Source organism: Gymnogyps californianus, chromosome 16 (assembly GCF_018139145.2).
Source record: "Gymnogyps californianus isolate 813 chromosome 16, ASM1813914v2, whole genome shotgun sequence".
Taxonomy (NCBI): Eukaryota; Metazoa; Chordata; class Aves; order Accipitriformes; family Cathartidae; genus Gymnogyps; species Gymnogyps californianus.
Genome location: NC_059486.1, coordinates 6039831 through 6060581, shown reverse-complemented (window position 1 = coordinate 6060581; position 20751 = coordinate 6039831). Strand labels below are relative to the sequence as shown.

Below are 20751 nucleotides of genomic sequence, written 5' to 3'. Positions count from 1 at the left end.
GCGCGGCGCGGCGGCGCATGCGCGGAGCGGCGGCTGGAGTAGGCCGCGGCGCTGCCCGTCGTCGTTCCCCTCGCTGCTGCCGCCGCCGCCGGCCCCCCAGGCCCCAGCTCAGGACGCCGGGCGCTCCCGCCGCCCCCCTCCCGCCGCCGCGATGATGATGATGGCGCTGAGCAAGACCTTCGGGCAGAAGCCCGTCAAGTTCCAGCTGGAGGAGGACGGCGAGTTCTACATGATCGGCTCCGAGGTGCGGCCCCGCGCACAACGGCCCGGGCGGGAACCGGGCCCGGGGGAGGCTGCGGGGGCAGCGGGGCGCCGGACCGGGCTGCGGCAGCTGTCGGGGGGGCTGGGCTCAGGGTGGGGAAGGGGGTGAGGGGCGCCCTGTCATGGGGGGCAGCGGCCTTCCAGCCCCTGCGGGTCCCCTCTGCCCCCCGGCTTGCGGGGCGCTGCCAGGGGCGGCGAGGGCCCGGGCTCTGCTTGCGGGCCGGACGGTGAGCTCTGCCCGAGAGCCTCAGCCGTGCTGGGACCAGTGCTCCCGGTAAGGGCGGCTCTTGGAGACACGCACGAGTATGAAGAGACTGGATCCTCGCCTGATTGCAGCCTGAGGGCCCGCTCCCTGATACTCTACTTACAAATATTTGTAGCGCATTTGTTCAGAGTTTTCACGTGCTGTGAGGTGATTAAGCCCACACCTAGGCCTTTGTGCATAGTAACAGCATCAGAATCAGCCAGGGAAGTGATCAGAGTTGGAAACAGGAAAAAAAATGTTTTAGACCCCACCTTGATGCAAAAAAGGAAACATTGGATAAGTTAAATTGCCAGCTGTATAGGTTGAGCAGGGGCTCAAGGCCCCTTGGGCTCTCACATGAAACGTAAAGTTTGAAAGAAGAATGGTAAGTCAGCTAATGTGCGAGATTGCCATACCAGACACATGGAAAGGGAAAAAGGGTTGTCTTTTTTATCTACCATTAATTTTTGTCTGTTCATGTGCACTGTAAAGCAAAAGATACGATTAAAAATTACCTGAAAATAGATGCTAAGATCAAAATGAGTCTTGTCAAACAAGGAATAAAAACCTTATTGTGTGGCAGCCTGCCAGTGTATTACCAGTCTAAAAATTTGATTTCAGAGTCTAGAAGTAGTTCTGTGGTTCAGCAAGTCCTGCTGTAGCCTTCAGCACAGGTGAGGATCTTGTGCCAGGAAGGATGGAACTGCTTCATAGATGTTCAGTAAATTTGAAAGAGTATTATTGGCAGCGATCACATTTACATGTTCAAAGGATTTAAAACAAAATACAAGTCTCTGGGCATTTGCTGTATTCGAGCAATGTCTAGATGGCACAGACATTCAAAGTAAAAATGATAACTGTCGGAGAGCTGGGTATCTGGTTTGATTTAATTCCTACTGAGCATTGTGCATTGAAACAGAAATTGTAGTTAAGAAAGATGAGGTTGTTCAAAAATACATGAAAATGAATGGAGGTTTTTTCTATTAAATGGATTATTGTCAATGGATGGGAGATTTTGTATTATTGGGCTACTGAAATAAGTGCTGATAAATTTTCTGTATTCCGGCAAAAATTGCGATGCTGTACGATGCCAAACCCAGTGCAGTCAGCCTATCATGAAAAAAAAAAACCCAACACCTTAAGAGGTTCCTCTTATCATTACAAAGAGCTGAATTTGTTTCAGCTTCTGCTAAAAATCTCTCAAATGGAATACCAGGCCATACCGGAACACCAGGCCACGTCTCCACTTTTCTTCTTGTAGGTGGGGAACTACTTGCGTATGTTTCGGGGTTCCCTGTACAAGAGGTATCCCTCACTCTGGAGGCGACTAGCCACAGTGGAAGAAAGGAAGAAGATAGTGGCCTCTTCACATGGTGAGAAGATGAGCAAACATTCCCAGTAATGTTTATCTGAAATCTGAAGTTTTGTCTTGAAAAACTGTCTCTGGCGATTCAGAAGCTTGTGCACCTTAAGGACTGTGCAAATCACTTCAGATTGCCCCAGTGATGGAGCAATCTGCAGCGGTGGCACTGGTAGCTCCTGGTTCAGCCTCGCAACAAACATCAACTGATCAAAAATGTTCTAAAATGGAAACATCCATCATGGCTTTCCTGGGGTTGGCTGCATTCATCACAAAACAAAAGCCACATCTCAAAATCAATACTATATTCCAGAAAAGACTTTTACAGACAGAGGGGCATTTTTGTCTCTTTTGTCAAATAGGCAGGAATGTTGCAGGGATGCCCCATTGAAAATGTGTGTCTTTGCTTAACTTTGCTTCTTGCAGGGACTGAATGTTTATGCCTGCCAGAATTTGTTGTGGTGTGTTGCTACTGATGTGACTGCCACAGTGAGAATATAGCTGCCTCGGTATTATTTTTGGTGGGAGACTAATAACAAGCAGTTAAATTGCTTAGCAATATGACTTGTTGTACACTGTTTATACTAAAGCATAATAAAAATAAATGGTTCATTCTGGACTTAGATCTCCTTCCTCCAAGTATCCTGCTGACCTGTTGCTTCCTTTTCTTTTTTTTTTTTAAAAACAGAAAATCAGCGGTCTCACAGTCCCAGAAGATGTAAGTCTTATCTGCATGTTATTCTTAGTTGTGCTAGAGGAAGAATCTCCACTGTGACCTTTGGTGCTATTACAATATATATTAATGTCTAATCCTCTTCCTCTGATCTCTCCCTGTGGTCGTCCTAATTGTGCATCCTCATCACATGCTTAACTCTTCTTTCTCAGAACCTTAGCGAGACTCTCAAATGCAGATGGTCTCGCTAATTCAGCAAGAGCTGTCCTGAGGTTTCTCTCCCATTCCCAAGTCTTACCAGCTTTTCTGTTCATCATTGCCTCTCTATTTCCAACCTTTAAGTCCACTGAGGATTTATTGTTTCCTGGGCTTTTCCTCCCAGAAGGCTGTGGAAGAGATTTTACATCATTTTGGCAGATGTAGGTGTGCAGAACTAAACCATGTGATTGCAAAGGGCAACTCAGAGTAGGAAAGAATTGGTTTTCTCTTCCTCTCCTTAAGGAAAAGCACATTAGATTTAAAATTTATCTAATAATTATGAGGATTTAAGGACTTTTTTTTTCTGAAATTTTGTTTTTGTAGCGTTCCTTTCCATCTTAAGTAAATATCATAACAGAAATGACCAGTCTATAAATAAGTTGCACCCTGGAAGACCGAGGTTCATCCAGTGGTACTACCTGAGGGAAGCTCATGTAATTCTAACCCTCCATGTGTCTTGACTCTTAGTCCAAATGAAAGATGTTTTTAATAGAGTATGAACAGGATAGTTATACAAGGTAAAGAGATCCTGATGCCTCTTGCAAATCTTCGCTCTATCACTATGCAACCATTCCAAGGTGTCATACTGCTTTTGTCTTTTGAATTGTAGTTCTTCTCTAGGCTTTGTGTTGGGGATTGCCATGTATTAACTAAGACATTCCACCTCTGATCCCAAGAAAGTCACATTTATTCCTGCTGTTTAGATGGATGTCAAAACCCGATTATATTTCTTGAGTGGCAGGCACTGTGGCTGGGCTTTTGGTCACTCCAGTGCAAGCAATCTACCCGAGCAGCAGAGCGTCCTGGTGTGTGAGGGAGAGTGGAGGCTTCTGGCAGCTCAGAAATGACAGTGGAAGGTTTTGTCATCTCCATTTATCCCATGTGTACAAAATGCAATGTCAAAACCTTTCTCAAAAATTAAATGTCTACGAGAAGACAAATGAAGCCCAAAGGACTTTTGGGGCACATGCTCGTACCACTTGGTAACCTATTTTAGTCCCTCCTGCAGTGTCAGGGAGGACTTTTCACTGTGCAGCCTATTAATGCTACTTTGCTATGTAGTACTTTTTCCATGTTAATTATTGGCATCTTTCCTGGTAATAGATCATGGCTATACAACATTAGCCACTAGCGTGACGCTGTTAAAGGCCTCTGAAGTGGAAGAGATCTTGGATGGAAATGATGAGAAGTATAAGGCAGTGTCTATCAGCACAGAGCCTCCTACCTACCTCAGGTAACCAGCGTCGGTGAGGGCCAAGATCAGAACAGAGCTGCTTGGAAGATGTCAGCTTGGGCAGGAAGCACAAGAAATTGCGTAAACCCAGCCCTTGTGCAGGGGGGTGTTTGCCAGTCTGTGCTAGCAGTCGTTTGCAGTGTTGGGCAAATGAAGATCTCCAGAGCGTAAGGATTGGGTTACTGCCCACGTAAAACAGGAAGAAAAACATAAGTGTTTGATGATACAGCTCTTTTTGCAATTACTGCATTCCAGCTGTAACAGATGTTTTGCAGAACACAATCTCTGCACGTACTGTCTTCTGGAGACCTCACATTTCTCAGCAGTCCTTTTATAAAGTATAGATAGAAAATCCAAATATGAACCTCGTATTTATAATGGTGCACCTGGATTCATATCTGATGAATAATTGTGAGCTGGAGAATGGGCTTCCCAGAGGCTAGTGTGGAACATGAGTTCTCAGTGGAACAATATTGTTGAGGGTTCCACAATAAAATAGCAGGAGCTCATAATAGGACTTAAAGTTTAAAATTACACCATTCCTTAAGTAGTAGCAGTGGTGCTCAGGGTCTGCAGTTTAACATACAGTCTCCTTCTTCAGAGAACAGAAGGCAAAGAGGAACAACCAGTGGGTGCCAACCCTGCCCAACAGCTCTCATCACCTGGATGCAGTGCCATGCTCAACAACAATTAACAGAAATCGCATGGGCAGGGATAAGAAGAGAACATTCCCTCTGTGGTAAGACAGCTTCCTGCTTCCGAAAAGTGGAAACAGTTACCAAAATGACGTGCTGCCAGGGTAGTGCTGATGAGCTAATAAAATGTTGTGATTCATCTCTAACTGACAGAAGACCTACAAGTCACTAATTTGGAGGTTCTTAGTTAAACTGTATGTCTTGAGACTCTTCCTTAGCGGCCGGCCATGGGTCAGAAAGGAGGCTTTCCTTTTGACAGGAAAATGGTTCATTCTTTTCCTGATGAGTTCCCTCTACTTCCTGCTGATTCGCTGAGCAGTTGTCATTTGAGGAGCCTGCAAACCCTCTCTATGAAGGACAGGCTGCCTCTCTCTGACATATTCCAGTAACTTTGATCTAATTTATTCAATGCAAAATGCTGCTGTGGCTCACGACTAACTTTTATTTTCCTTTATAAAAGTTGAGGAAAGGAAGATAAATGTAATCCTGGAAAGCTTCCTTGTTTTATTTGCAGGAATGTATTATGATAGATGTAATAAAAGGTGATAAACTGGTATTGGTTGCCATAGCCCTGTAAGCTTGCATTGAGGAGTCTGTCTCAAGACTGATGGGGGAGTTGGAGTGTGGGGATTGCTTCCAACAAACATTGCCTTCCCTCTATGGATGCCAGATGTGTCATGTGCTAGTTGCATATACTGTGTTGTTGCTCTTCGTATTAGCTTTGATGACCATGACCCAGCAGTGATCCATGAGAATGCATCCCAGCCGGAGGTTCTGGTTCCAATCAGGCTTGATATGGAAATTGATGGGCAGAAACTCAGAGATGCGTTTACATGGAACATGAATGGTATGTAGGAAGCAGAGTTTCCTGAGGCTGGAGAGATATAGTTGTATCCATCACCAAATATGAAGAGAGAACAAGCATGAGTGTGCATGTCCTTGCCCCATATACACAGAGCTTTAAAGCTCTCCCACTTTGGACTGTATTCAGCTCTCACATCTCTTAGTCGATGCTCTGCCGCTTCCATGGGTTGCAGTCATTCCTGGACACATGTAATCTGAAGAGTTTAACTGGTCTGTTCTCCTGACCCAGTTCATCAGCTCAGTGGTCTGAGACTATTCTGTTAGCTGAGATGCCTTAAATACAGAACAGTTAATGTGTATGGCTCCTCTACGTATGTGGATTATTAGACCATAGCTATGTTGTCTCCATGGAGCAAGTAAAGAAGGCTGTGTCAGTGTGCACATCCTTACAAACTTGATACAAAACACCCTTTTAAAAGCAAAAGGTGATGCGTTTGGGATTCCCTTTGTCACGCTGTGGGATTAATTTTGTGCATTCTGTAAGTGGCAGACATTGATTTCTAAGAAAGTTAACAGTGTCTGTTCATTCTTGTTCTGTATCAGAAAAGCTAATGACCCCAGAAATGTTCTCTGAGATTCTCTGTGATGACCTGGATTTGAATCCTCTGACCTTTGTCCCTGCTATTGCCTCTGCCATCCGACAACAGATCGAGTCGTACCCAACTGACAGTATCCTAGAAGATCAGTCAGACCAACGAGTTATTATTAAGGTAATACAGGAAGGCAGTAGAATGAGAGCTGAACCATTTGGGTTTCTCTGGTTATGTTATGGGGGAGTAAGAGTACAAAGGCTTCCCTTGGAGCAAAGGAGCTCTTAATTCCAGTCCTGCGTCCAGATTGCATTCTGTCCTTTGTATTGAGAACAGAACCAAGGTGGCAGATTATTAAACATTCATGTGCCAGCCCCTGAGGTGATGCAATAGTTCAGTTAAAGCATTGTCATGTTCTTTTGGAAGAACTGAACCTTGGTGAGCAAAGCTGAGTTGTCTTCATGCTACTGGAATTAAGAATTCAGTTAAGGAGCTCTGCAGATGCAGTGAACTAGGAGTTACTGCTCCGCTTCTGTTCTCCAGCCTCTGCCTCCTCAGTTAAATTACCTTTGACAAACTATTTTAAGAATGGAAACAAATGACCTGTTTCTTCCCTTGTCTCCAGCTAAACATCCACGTAGGGAACATCTCCCTTGTAGACCAGTTTGAGTGGGACATGTCAGAGAAGGAGAATTCACCAGAGAAGTTTGCCTTGAAGCTATGCTCAGAGCTTGGCCTGGGCGGGGAGTTTGTCACTACTATCGCCTACAGCATCCGGGGACAGCTGAGTTGGCATCAGAAGACGTACGCCTTCAGGTACAGACCTGTCATCTTCCTAGTACGGCTGTGGGTGTGTGTTTGTACTTCATGGGTGTTCGCATCAATGAATCTTAGAACAGCTGACCTGATGCAGAAAGTTTCATTTGAAATTGGTCCTTATGGCTTGCACCCATTCTATCCTCCTTACAATTTTTTGTGCTTGTGCTCAAGTATCTTTTCCTGTTGGGTGTAATACATTTCAGGACCAAATATTGATGAAATGTCAGCTTTTGCTGCGAATGAAAGGCTGTTGTAATTAACAGTGACTGAATACCTTGTGTCCCCCTCTTCTAAAGTATGCTAATGATGAGCCCCAGATACATTTCTGTTTTGTTGGCTTTGCCTGACTTGGGCCATCCACTATCTCAAGCTTTGGTGTTTTGAACTAAGACTGATTGAAACTGTAGTGCTCTACCCTGGCTGACGTTAAAGTTGACTTGATCATAGGCCCTTCTCACAGCTGGAATGCAGCAGTGTCAGATTTCATTAGTCAGCTTTGTAACTTGTCTCCTAATGGTAATCGTTTCCAGTTGTGCCGTGCAGTGTTCTGTGGTCAGTTACTGTACTGATGTTATCCTCGGCATGTTGCTGAGTCTGCAGGCTGTAAGTATCCCTTAATGTGTGCTGTGAGGTTTTCTGACCTCAGGTCATGGTGACAGTTGAGGAAGTTTGAGAGTTCAGCAAATGATGTATTTGTAGAGGTGAGGGAACGGTACTGTTGACACCAGTTTTGTAGAGGTCAGTTCAAGGAAGCAGGATGACCTGCCTGCACAGCAAAGGGAAAAGCCCTGTCCTGCCTCAGGGAGAGGGCAATGAGTAGTTGGTGTGGGGTAGGCAAGGAGGAGCTGGAGGCTGTGGGGCAGCTGGCTGCTGCCTTGAGATCTGCTCCTTCCTCCTCTTCCATCCGAAGGTTTCCTGTCTGGTCAACCTTCTGTGGAAAACAGGCACTGATGTGTTCTGGACCAGTTGCTCTTCTACTGGTCTCACTCCGCTTCCTCTGGAGCTTATTTTTATCCTGAAAATCTTCCACAGCAACTACTTGGTTTTAAAATGATCCCCAGAGTGGTTCATATTAGAAAATGGAAAGGGACTCTTTACCACATAGAAATTAAACTCTTCTGCTGAAACTGTTAGATTGTGCGTCCATCCCATGGATGTCCCTTCTCCTTACAGAGGTGCGGAGGTGACTTCTACTTTTCCGTCCACGACAGCTGACTGCTATTTGCAGATCCAGCATGGGACCACATCCAACTGTAACAACAGAACAGTGGGTGTGTGTTCCTGAGAAATGATGGCAACTTGGAGGGTGGTAGATGGGAATCTGATACCTGTAGTACTGCCTCTTCTTCCCTGCTGCTGAGTGTATTATAACTATGACAGAAGTGAGCTAGCACTGTCTGCATTGTGGCCTGCAGTAGCAGAGTGAAAGTGTCCCTGCTGGTATATGCTGTCCTTGGAGCCAGTGTGAAGTAGACTTTAGTCTATAGTTTAAGCTAGCTATGGCAGGGAGCGAGTTCATTTCCATAAGGTTTAGTAGGACTCCTTGTTGCCCGAGCATTCCAGGAGTTTGAGCTTTCTTCTTCATATCTTCCTTGAAGTAGAGAGGTGGCCCTGTTCACACCATGCTGGCCAGGAAGCTCTCTTTTCTACTCACAATTTATTTACCTTCCCAGTTAATTTACTTCGACAACTTTTTAGCATACTGCCTCCCAACCCACAGGGCATGTGTTCCTAATTCTTGTCACTTGGTGTGTCAGAGGTAGGCTTTGTCTACATTTAGCGGACACTAAATGTTGTCCTTCCTGTGCTTCTCCATGTATTGCAGATATCTGAGTTAAGAAATTAATTTGTGTACATGTTAACTGTTGCAAAGGGGGTTCATTTCTCCCTTTGCTTCCTATCAGGCTCTGTAACTTGCAGCAAGTAAAGTTTTTGGTCAGTGCCGCCCAGGCTCTCTCAGATATATCATATTAATGCCAACTTCACGTTATTCTCTCTAAAAACACGTATCTGGTTACTAAAGAGTGCTTCCTTTTAGGGGTAGTTCAAACAGGTAGATTTCGGGCCTTCTTTAGACTGTTGCAATATTGCAAGGGGGAGAATCAAAAACTAGGAAGGGAACCCCAACAGAACAAAGTACGTAGACATGAGCTGTTCAGGGAGGAAAAAACATCTAATTTAAACCTCATTTTGTGTCACAGTACAAACATGTCCTCCTCTTCCCTTTTTTCTTCTAGCAAAGGAGTACTTTTGAAACCTTACAGTGATTAATGGTATTTGGGTTCTGCGGTTGGTTAGTTCCTGAATTCCCAAACCACAGGAGTGGTGGTTGCTCCAAAGTCATTCCACTGATGTAAGGAGAGGGTCTGCTTTAGATGTATCAAAAGAACCTTAATATCTTGAGGGACTGGGGGTTTGAGAAGTCATGTGCTTCTTAATCATCTGAGGGAGAGGGGAAACTGTCTTAGTTGATGAAAGCCAGGGCAGTTCTTCCAGCTGGCCTGCTCTGTGCAAAACAAGGAGAGTCTGAAAGCCCAGTGGAAGGGGCAGGACTGGAAGCAGACAGGTAACTGATGTTTATGGGATTTTCAGGGGGATGGTGTGCTATGATGATTCCCGCCTTGGTACAGAGTGTTTCTAGTGGCAGCACACAGCACTTCATAGACAGAGTTTTGCCTTCGAGACCTGAATGATGGCGCAGGTTCTGTCGCACACCAAACCTACGTGCCTGAGGAGTCATCTTTTCCAAAAGAAGACGTTTCCCTGCCCTGTTGGCACGCCCGTGACATTGCTGCCAGAGGCCCGGACCCTAACAGAGGGAGTGTCTTGCTCTGCTGGGAATCCTGCAGCTGACAGTGCATTTCAGTCATTCTGCCAGCAGTGCTGTCCTCTTCATCAGAAAATAACAGGGGAGGAGGAGCTGTCTTACTTTGGAGGTTGGGAGATGGGGAAGAATTTTTTCAGTTTATCTCTGATTCTTTGCTAAAGAAATGTGGTATCTGAGTTGGCTTGCAATTAAGTTATGCACATGAGGCCGGCTTTCCAACCCCCATTTAATTCTAGTGGGTGCTCAGTGTTAAGCATAGTAAATGAGGTAGAGACCATGCTATCAAGTCAAAAAAGCCAGTTAAGATCTAGCATTTAGCCTGGAATGTGTAGCAATCTGGGGCTAAGATGAAATTCCTGGTTTTGAGTGTTGCTTAGTGGACATCAGCAGTACTGGAAATAGATTTGACTAAAGCTTCCTCCCAGGATCAGATACCAAAGGCTCTGGATTAGTTTTTCGTTGTAGCATTACTTTGAAGAGTTGTTATTCTAGATTAATAGCTTTGATGCAGACGTTGTCTGTTCCCATGGCGATGAGCATTTGAGTTCCTGGGGGAATGAGAGGGCTGCCCATGAGCGCTGAAATCCTGTGCATAGAGGCATGTCCCTGGGGAGGGGGCCGGATGTGTGTGCACACCTGCCGGAGGGCTCCTCTCACACACACACATTGTGCAGCTCAGGCTGAGCCACTTTCTAGAATTCAAAGCAAACATTTACATTCTGAGGCTCCTCTGTATTTATGCTGGGCTTCTGGCTCCACTGTCAATATTTGGGAAGCTACTCCTGGTCAGTTCCTGTTGACTTTTACTGAAAAGTGGCTAGTGAAGCAGTAAATATTTTTGTGCATGTGATAATACAGCTGGTCAGGGCAGAGAGATCTCTGAGGAGCAGATCTTGTGATCTGGGACAGAGCCTGGTGTTTCATTGCTTGTGCATGGAGTAGCCACAGCCTCTGGTTGCAACAGCAGGTCCTAAAAGACTACCCTTTCCATGGCAACTGGGAGAACAATGCTTGTTCCACTATCAGGCTCCCATCCTACTGGGCTCCCAGAAAGCCAGACTTTTGCCAGGGAAGAGCTGTCAGAGGTGTGCTAGGCAAACTACAGCTAGGAAGTCAGAGTTGTGGAATGGCAAAGCTAGACAAAGAGCCCCATTAACAGTCCCTGCTCAGCTGCTGCTCTGGGAGAAGTGCTCCCAGCACTAATAAACTGGTATGCACTTTGCCTGTGGTTATTGGGTTTGAATGCTGTCAGCCAGTTACGTAACGGCCTTTGCGGGAGAGAACAGCATCAGCCACAGTTGCTTTGACAAACCCCTCTCCAGTGGTGAAGGGAGATGGTCGTAGTTGGTCTCCCAGAAACTTCAGACTCCACAAGATTGTAACCATCAGCCCCTCATGTGCTTCTGGGACCCAGACTGGACTAAGCAGGGCTAAGAATGAATGCTTAAGCCTGAAACACTGTAAATGATGTTCTGTTGTCCTTGTGTCTTGCATCTGGGCTGGCAACCCAGAGGAGTGCTCTGGGACCACTGATGGATGTTGCTTTGTTGTCTTCTGCCCTGCCATGCAGTGAGAACCCTTTGCCGACTGTGGAAATTGCTATTCGCAACACGGGGGATGCTGACCAGTGGTGCCCTCTTCTGGAAACCCTCACAGATGCCGAGATGGAGAAGAAGATCAGAGACCAGGACAGAAATACAAGGTGCTGCCATTCGTTCAGACAGTTCTCCTTCTGGCCTGTCTCTAAGATGGAAGTTAAAAGCTTTGATGTTTGTCTTTCTCTGCTGAGAGCCACTTGGCAGGATTTCAGACTTGCACACAACAGAAACTCTCATCCCTTTAGCTTCAGGATATTGAACTGTTACCACCTTGCTCCACAAACATTTAAATCTCTACTTTAACCGTCTCCTGCTTGAAGCAAATTTTCCTTCTCTTCCCCCCCCCCCCTTTTTTTTTTCTTTTCCCTGGGCTCTCTGCTGTGCAGGGGGATTTGTTTCTATAGGAAGGCATTAATCAAAAATACTGGAGTTTCATGCACTGTCATGCTACCTAGAATCCTGCCACAAGGCTTCCTTTTATGTAGGGTAAAGTGCTGTTTGATGTAGGAATGGGCAAGCTCCCAGCTCCAGCCTGAGTGATGCCAACCTGTTTGCCAGCATGGGAGTACTGTTGTGATTCCAGGAGGAGCTCTGCCCACCAGAGACCCGCTAAGCGATGTTTGACAAGCAGTTGAGAGCACTTGCTCCTACTTGGTGAAATTGCTCCTGGCAGATATAAATGAACTGCTAGAATGTCTCCAAAAGATACATTGTGGGAACAGTAAATATGCTGGCTCAGCTCTATCCCAGGATTTTTTTTTTTACTGCTGATTAACAGATTCATAATTATTTTGCTTCTTGGCTATGGCTGGCTGAATAGTTTTCAGTAGCGATTGGTTCAATCCAAGTTAATGAGCAAAAGTGCCCTAAAAGCTGTTACTGAGAATAGTGTCTTAGCCTTTTCAACAGGGGCACTCTCAGGTGACCAAGGAAGTCTGTCTAGGCAATAAACCTGTCTACAGAGTTCACAAAGCTGCAGCAGCCTTCCCAAAAGTGTTGGGTTTAATAAGATTTCACATGACTGTAACACAGCACTTACTGTACCTCTTTCTCTCTCTCCTAGGCGCATGAGACGTTTGGCCAATACTGCTCCAGCCTGGTAATCTTCCTGTTGTGACACTGGTGCTCTTCCTACAGACTTTATCCCTACTCTTCTCCCCAAATGGATCTAGGATTGGCAGGGGTCTTTCTGTCCCTGAAGGGGACACACATTCCACTTGCCAAGAGTTCCCAGTACTGCTGACTTCTGCCCCCACCCCCTCCACCTAAATGCCACCTAGCAAGAACGCTGCGTTAGCACGTGATCTCGCTGAGACCTGTGGCAGCTGTTGGAGCCCTTATATACCTGTGTGTGGACAGTGTAAAGATTCTTTTGTATAGGTGCAACATGCACTATTAGGACAACTTTTTAAATAAAAGGAATGCATACTACTTAGGCTGAGTTCAGTAAGTCTGAATGAATAGCGAATTTCACCATGTTTTGTGCTATTCTGGTAACTGAGCAGTCCCAGGGCCTAATATTAATGCTTTTGGGTATAATGCCGAACACCCACATGCCTTCAGTTTTCCTGAAGCATGGTGGAAACTGAGTGCTTTACTTCAACAGATAAAACAGCTGGAAACCTTTTGCTGCAGGGGAAGTGAGAATGAGACTTAGAACTAGAAGAAGCGAGCAACTGTCTAAAGAATTGGTCTGTACCACACTTGGTGCAGTCTGTAATGAACTCAGTGAGGTGTTCAGCTGGCTAATTTGACAAGGGTAGAACAGTTTAACTGAAGTCACAAACTTAACATGCATTTCTGTCAGATGTCAACCTGGTGTGTGGTGAACCCTTTTTTCTGTGAAGACAGCATCTGGAAAACAAAAAAGTCTCTGAACTGGTACAAAAGTTGAAGCCTGCAATCACTGAGACTGCAGCCGCTCTTCAGCGAGTGGCTTTGCTGTGGTCATTGTCAGCACACATAGCTGCCAGTTACAGTGCACAGAGCACCAGCAAAGTGGGTGTCTTAAATAGCACTGCAATGTCAGGATTTTGCAACCCTAGAAACAACCTGTCTTTCCCTGGGGAGTTTAAAAACAGAAAATCCATTGAAGTGAGATTAAAAAAATCCAAGCTTGCTTAAAAAACTAATTAGAATCTACCTTGCTGTTGAGGTACCCGAGCTCTTTGATAGAGTTCCTACCATTCACTGCCAGAGCTGATGAGTGTTGCAAGCAGGGCAGATTTTGCTGGCAGCCTGACAGTTATATTCAGGCCTTTATGATAAAGCCAATAGGTTTTTACGATCCTTGCTGATCCACCCACACTGCTAGCACAGTCAAAAAACACTTTCTGGCCTTAATTTATCATGTTTAAACTTGAGTAATAACAGAGCCAGTTCTGATTCCTGGGTGGGAGGGAACTTTTTCCAGATGTTAGTCTGCAGGAACCACAAACTTGCAATTTAGCAATATTATTATTGCAATCTTATCCTAGGCTCCTGTGCCAGAGTGATACTCTATCCATTATTCCTTATTAGAGAGGTTGAAAGGTTATTTCAGCAAGTAAAACAAAACTTGGGACTCCTGCTGCATCTTAGCCTCCCATGTAGAACACATAGTTTGCCTCATGGACATCAAAACTCCAACTCTGAGAACACTTCAGCCTCTCTTTGTTATGATCAGGTACTTCTGCAAGCAGCCTGTTCAGGGAATTTGACCAAAACAAGCATGAAACTACCGTACCCTTAAACTAGCATCTGTGAATTTGAATTTTTGAATTGCTGTGAAGCTTGTGGTTACCTAATCCTAAAGTTCATAACAAGGTATGGACACACAAGGACTGCAGCTTCTGTAGCGGGTTTACAAGTACCTCCCTCTGCTTCTCAGGCCCCAGAGAGGCTGTAGGAATTGTCCCCCCAAGCAGCCAGGGGCAAGGCAGGACAGTCCAGGGGGCCAAGTCCCAGAAAGATGAGAACTTCAGCCACCTTTCTCTGTGTACTAGGACTACTAGGGAACAGCTGGGAGCAGCTTTCCTGCTCTAGAATCACAACTCCTTAATCTAGTACTTGCTTAATCTAGTACTCTAGATAAAAGCATAGCCCAGCTTTTGCATTTCAAAGTCCCATCTCAACAGCAATTTAAAACAGAATGTCTGCAGACTTTAAAGACAAACTCTTTCCAGGGATTGAAAGACCAGCCTCGTGTTACTAGGTCAGCAGCAAAGCACAGGGCAAGTACCTGTTGAGTCTGAGGCTGCTTAGCCCTTAGTACCACTGTGTCTTCTAGAACAAGATTACCATCTGTGGAGGTCTTTCATCATCTTCCTAGAGGGAAACATAAGTGCAGCAAAATAGCTTGTTCAAATGAAGTCTGATTTTTCATAAAGAAGGTGTTTTCATGGGAAGCTCACAAAGGAGGTGGGAGTGGGGGGCTGCAGTTCAATCTTCCTTTGCCACAAGTCATCTGTATCATTCTTGGATGCTGGTTACTCGCATTTCTCTTACTAGTTTCAGCGGTGGTTTGCAAGCTTGTCTAGCTGAGCAGACAGGAACATTACCAAATGAGCTATCCTAAGATACAATGTTTGCAGATTTACTCCAAAGGCTTTGAGGTCTGGTACAAGCACACCTGTGTACTGCATTAGCAAGAAGGACCAAATCCATTTAGTACAGCTGTTCACAGTAGGGACTAGCTTGTTTAGTTTTCCCCTAAAAGTCATATGTTTACGTTTCAGAACTAAAAAATTCAGCAAGAGTGGAATTACACTGCATGTGCAGACAGCATTTATTACTGGTGTCAACTGTTACTTCCAGTCACTGCCTGAATCAAGTGTCCAGCTCTGTTCCCTGTCCTTTCCCAGGCATCCCTTTCTCCAACTAGATCTCCCCCTCCACCCCTCCTCATGCTCTGCAGTCCTGTAGAGGGAAAAGGGGAAGGACATCTTCCAGCTAGCCTGAACTTTGCTTTGTCCACCAAAAAAGAAAAGCCCAAGCACACAGCCTGGCAGTTTTGAGCAAAGTGCTGATGAGTACTGGTGAATTGCTGCCTCTGCCCCTCGCAGAAATGGACACACAACTGAAAAATAAAGACTTTAATGTAAAGACTCTTTGGAAACAACAACCAAAAAAGGAGTGGGGGACTTGGAGGAAAGGAAGAGGCTGAGCTGCATTCTACCATGGTAGAGTTGGGAGTACTACTTCATTGAAAGCCCACAAAGAGGACTCACAACAGTGAGAGCCAGGAGCATTAGTCTTTGTACAGAGGGCAAGAGCAACCTGGCACACAGCAAATCATTAACAGCAAGAGAAGGAATAACAGATTTAACACCCCATTTGATACTTATTCCCCACTGGGTAACTGAGGAGCCATCACAACTTCTAGTCCATGTCCCTCAAACACCTCCGTAAGCATTCATCGGTTCTTATGTGCAAAGCTCTGTGGAACCACTTGGTACAAGGGGAAAGATGGGTTACCCATACAAACAGTGAAACATTACACATCAGAATGGCAACTGGTGTTATTCCAGTAAGATCTCTGGGCCACAGAGTAAGTCCAGCCGGAAGAGAGGAATCTGGCCACATGGAGTAGTCCCCTGTGTTACTGTGGATGCTGCTGCTGGTTCTGGTCTTGGTCTATAGGTTGGTTTTCTGGACGATCCTCAGGGAGAGGGTTATAGTTGGGATCCTCTTCTGGTGTGTCAAATACCATCTTCCTGACAAGGGACATGCCCATCCCACCAAGCAGGCAGGTTAGGAAAGTGAGCTGAGGACAAAACCCCCAGCCCTCCTAGGAACATCCTAGCCCTTCACAGGGCTTGGCTGTATGCCACAGCCACCTGCCTATGGCACCAGCACTAACTGTTCTTTTGCTCAGCTCAACATGTAACAATGACAGTACCTCTTTCCTTGATCTCTAGGTCAGCTTTGATCCTCAGCATGAAGCAGAACATATTCTGCTTTCTTAAACTACAGAAATATATCAGAAAAATACCTACCTGCATTTAGCATTTCGACAAGCAGTATGAACACTCCAGTTCAACTAGCAAAGCTTAAGGTACCAGCAACTGCTTTATGGACCTTGTGTACATATGTATATAGTGTGCAAAGTGCCAGTGCTTTCTGCAGCAGTGGCATAAACTGTTGAGCTGAGGTGCTATCAACATGCAGTTGCGTCCTATGGTCACCCCACGCTGCCAGACCACAGTTTGCTATGAAAGTGACCCAGGTTGGGAAGCAACACAGCAAGGCCCAGAAAGAATCAGCTTTACTTACAGGAAGCCGGGCGTTAACAGCAACTTCTTTCCTCCAGGCTGGTTGGGGAAAACATCTTCCAAGAAATAATAGATGTGACCCACTGCAATCCCTGGGGAGAGATGTCAGCAAGGTCAGGCCTAGCTGTGACTCCTTTGCCAGCTGAACCAGAGCTGCTGGGAGCTTAAGCAGGATGAAGCTCCAAGAATCCCTCAGCTGTGTACCCACACCCCAGCTCCCACCAGAGTCACCTGTGCTGCAGTGCCAGAGGGCCAGGCTGTTTGCTGTGCCCAGCTTCTGCCCCTGGGGGAGACACAGCAAAATGCAGGTCACAAGCCAGAGCTCAGGCACGAGGCTGGCCACCAGCAGCCTCAGCCAGCTCACTTTAGGAAATCCACCATCTTAAATAAGATGAAACCAAGAGACCATGCTAGTGCCCCAGCAGCATCTATGAGAATTGAGAGCGCTGTGGCTGCAAAGTGCCCTTGTTCCCAGCACCCACCAGCTTTGACTTACCCAGTAAATCGATGATGATGGAGTTGCCCAGGAGCAGAGAGAATCCCATCAGGACCCAGGGCAAGAAGGGGGCCTGGAAGTTAAGAAGCCCAAAGAAGTTCATGCGGATATAAGGGTTCCTGCGACTCCACACGTACACCAGCATGATGGTGAAAGCCTGGCCCAGGAAAAACAGGCTGGCAAAGAGTCCAAATAGCTAGGAACTACCGAGTCAAGGAAAAACCTACCCACCTTGTGCACTACCTCCAGGCAGCACAGGATGCCTTGTGACTAGGAAACCCAGAACTACAGGCAGCTGATCACAGTGAGCAAGACATTGCCCATGCCACCAAACCTTTCCTGGGCTGGCTGAGATGTACCGATCCCCCTCCATACACCGCCCCTGCCACCCCCGAACAAGACACTCTGGAGTGGCACCTACAGACTGCTCACTCCTTAAGCTACTTTCTACAGCCAAAGACCAGGGAGCTCATATAGTCACCTCTACAAAGTGACCATCAAAAATGACCTTCAGAGAAGGGCCTTCACATTGTTACAGCACTTGTGAGCTAGTTTTTAATACGTGCCACACGTCTCATCCAGTATCTGCCTTCTACAGAAGAACTTCAGCAGCGAGATGGCTCTTGCCGTTCACACCCCTCCTCCAAGACACAAGGAGGCAGCCGGAGGCAAAAGATTCCCCTGCCCTTGTTGCAGCTGGACTTCAAATCTCCCTACGGCTGAGCACGTGGCTGCTGCAGGCACCTGGGCACTGACTAGCCAAACACCCGAGGATGGCCAACAGCCACAAGAGTTCACACAGCTTCATGCAGAGCACCGTGTGAAGAGCAGTGCTCTGAGCCATCTGCATGAGACAGCAGCAAGACATTCAGAAAAGGTTTTATGCTTGAGAGGAAGACATTTTTCCCCATCCAGAATATTTCGTCCTACAATGAAAGAACTTCTTAAGATGTGTGATGGTATCTTCAGCCACTGACAGGCTGCAAGGACAGAGTGCTAGGCTCACGCTGCCTGACGTGCTGACGGCAGACAGCATGTGGGCACCCCACTCCTTGTCCTTATGGCTCCGTGTTCTTCCCTTCAGCTGCAGCTCAGTTTTCTGAGCCAGCCTCCTGCAGCGCTCCAGCGTGCTCCACCCACCAGAGCTCAGACACAGTCACCCTGCCGCAGCAGGACGGTTTCTCACAGAGTGTAACAAGGGGCTTTCTTTCAGGCTGAGCTTCCCGAGCACAGTGCCACACGTCCTCTTCTGGGATGAGGCAGCCCATCCCCTTGCCAGGTACATCAGCGCTTCTGCAGACACCAACACAAGTACAGGCAGCTTTTCCTGTATTTTGCTTCCACTCTAAGTATACTGGGTGAGGCACAAGCCAGGAGACAAGGGCGGGCAAGACAAGGACCACAAGCTGTGCCATATAGCCAGAAGTTGCCCCTCCACCACATGCTCAGCAGAGCTCTCCCAAGCCTCAGGGCATGAGCCTGGCAGGCCTGGGGCACAACAAGGCTCTCTGCCCCATGGCACCAAGAAGATTCACAAGCTAGCTGTCCTGCTCAGCAGGCAGGTACCTGCTACAGACCACCCAATACAGCCGGGATACAGAGAGCTAGCAGACAAGCCCCACACTATCCACAGCATCTCAGAAGACACCAAAGAGCCTCAACCAACTCAAAAGGATACTGTCATGAGAAACCCTCCGAAGAGGAACATGAAGACAAAGTCAGCTGTCCTTCCACGGAAGGAGCCTTCTTCTAGCATGCGGCAGTACCTGTACCTGAGAGCAGGAGAGAAGGGAGGGGTTGCAGTATAGGAAATTAACAGCTGGCCACCCTGTGTCCCCACAGCACGACTTTACAGGGAATAAGCCAGCTACAAGCTATTTCGTCACAGGAAGCTGTCAGCCAGGTGTCCAAGCCCCAGAGCAGAACAGTGCAAACTTCACCTTGTATCACTGACCCCATGGAAAGAAAGAGGCATCTGCTGTGCTCCAGCCAGAGCTCACCCCAGGAATGGGCACTGCTCTCCAGCGTGAGCTGCAGCAGCACTGCCAGCTTCTTCAGCCTTTTGGCAGGGGCTGGGATGGAGGCAAGCAGGGATGGAGGTGCAGGAGGTGGCCACAGTTGTTGGGGGAATGGCTTCAATTCAGACCAAAAGAGCCAAGGGAAGAATCCACAGCCCTGGACTGCTGCCAAGACAAGTCAGCCTGGGGAGGAAGATGAAGGGGGGAATCACAGCTAAGCCAAAAAGGGAGCAGAAAGCTTCACTGAGACCAAAGGATACAGAAATATCATGTTGAAAAAGAAACTGAATCCCAGGGGCCCAAAAAAGAGGAAGTTGGTGATCAGCCTCCATATCTGAAAGAGAAGAGAGAGGAGAGAGAAAAGGAGGTGGACAGACAGGTCTCTCCCCATCACATGTACAGCAGCCCATCACCCTATCCACTGGGGACGTCCCGTCATGCACCCGTCCACTCAGAACTACCCCAGGACACCAGACAGCTGCACCACCTTCATGTGGGACCTCCCTCCATTGCCCACATCAGAGTATCTTGCCCTTCCAGGTGTGGCAAAGAAGATTTCTCTATGTTTCTGGAAGGCATGAACAGCCACGATTCAGCAATCGGAGCCGAAGTAAATCACTGTTCATGCCTCTCTACAATAAAGCCTTCCCCACCCAGCCTGACATCAGCTGGCCAAACATCTCAGTGTCACAGAAAAGGAAGAGACAGGTTTTGAGTAAAGGAAAAAAGGAAATGCCAAGATGGTGTATGGCAGGGAAAGGCTGGAAGAAGTTATCTCCATCCAGGCATCTGTGACAAGAGGGGACACCATGTTGGTGACCCAGCTCCCACCAATCAGAGAAGGTTGGAGCAGTGGGAAAGAAGCCCCTTGGGATCACACAGCACTCCCTGACCAACCCTGGGGAGCAGGGCACCCAGGGCCCAGCCTGTCGCACCCACCCCTCGCTGCGAAGGGGCAAGAGGGGCCCCAAAGCCCGGGCAAGGCCTCACCTGGAACTTCCTGAAGATGAGGTCGGGGTTGAAGTACAGCTGGAAGGGGGTGATGAACTCCAGCTGCTGTGAGAGACAGGCAGAGCAGCTGCCACCCGCTGCCGGGCACCTGCTGCCCTCAGCCACCCCCTGGCTCCCCCACCACAGCACCCCCTCAGGGACCCTGACCTCCCCGCCACAGCCTCCCGCCCGTAGGGGCCCCGCGCGCCCTCACCACGGCGGCGGTGGTGAGCACGCAGGCAGTGGTGTAGGCCCGCGTCACGGCCGGCATGCCCAGGTACTCCTGCGCGAAGCCCTGGTAGGCCATGGTGCACAGCGACAGCGCCCAGCCGCGCCGCGGGCCCTTTAACACCGCCCCACGCGCCGCCGCCGCCGCCACGCCCCCGCGGGCCGCGCCCGGCCAATCCCGACGCGACAGGCGGCGCGAGCTGGCCAATCGGAGTGCGCCTCATGCCCTCGGCCTCCACCCGCCGCCAACCCGGAATGGACCCGCTGCAGCAGGTGACGGGACGGGAGGGGGAGAGCCCCTGGGATGCCGCCTCCTGGAGGCGGGGCGAGCCTCCGTAGCCAATGGCAGCGGGCAGTCCCAGTGACAGATGGTTGAGGGAAGGCGGGGAAGGGAAAAAGCAGGT

General features: G+C 47.7%; 2 protein-coding genes across 6 annotated transcripts; one reads left to right on the top strand and one right to left on the bottom strand.

The window, feature by feature from the left end:
- Window positions 1-60: 60 nt before the first annotated feature.
- Window positions 61-12799, top strand: SMARCB1 (SWI/SNF related, matrix associated, actin dependent regulator of chromatin, subfamily b, member 1). Of its 2 annotated transcripts, XM_050906634.1 has the most exons (10): window positions 62-244; window positions 1767-1878; window positions 2554-2583; window positions 3901-4030; window positions 4632-4769; window positions 5445-5572; window positions 6133-6299; window positions 6745-6935; window positions 11336-11467; window positions 12427-12799. In XM_050906634.1, exons 1-10 carry the CDS (start codon window positions 152-154, stop codon window positions 12464-12466), a joined length of 1161 nt encoding a protein of 386 aa, XP_050762591.1. In that variant the 5' UTR covers window positions 62-151; the 3' UTR covers window positions 12467-12799. The 2 variants fall into 2 exon arrangements, with proteins under 2 accessions (XP_050762592.1, XP_050762591.1); XM_050906635.1 differs by lacking the exon at window positions 2554-2583 and having other exon boundaries at window positions 61-244.
- Window positions 12800-15421: 2622 nt separating this feature from the next.
- LOC127022864 (derlin-2-like) lies at window positions 15422-20426 on the bottom strand. 4 transcript variants are annotated; one of them, XM_050906676.1, is made up of 8 exons: window positions 20334-20426; window positions 20120-20185; window positions 19390-19463; window positions 18790-18883; window positions 17112-17307; window positions 16847-16898; window positions 16617-16707; window positions 15974-16057 (listed from the first exon to the last, which is right to left on the bottom strand). In XM_050906676.1, exons 1-8 carry the CDS (start codon window positions 20424-20426, stop codon window positions 16043-16045), a joined length of 681 nt encoding a protein of 226 aa, XP_050762633.1. In that variant the 3' UTR covers window positions 15974-16042. The 4 variants fall into 4 exon arrangements, with proteins under 4 accessions (XP_050762630.1, XP_050762634.1, XP_050762632.1 ...); XM_050906673.1 differs by lacking the exon at window positions 16847-16898 and having other exon boundaries at window positions 15422-16057; XM_050906677.1 differs by lacking the exon at window positions 16847-16898 and having other exon boundaries at window positions 15422-16053.
- Between the last annotated feature and the right edge of the window lie 325 nt (window positions 20427-20751).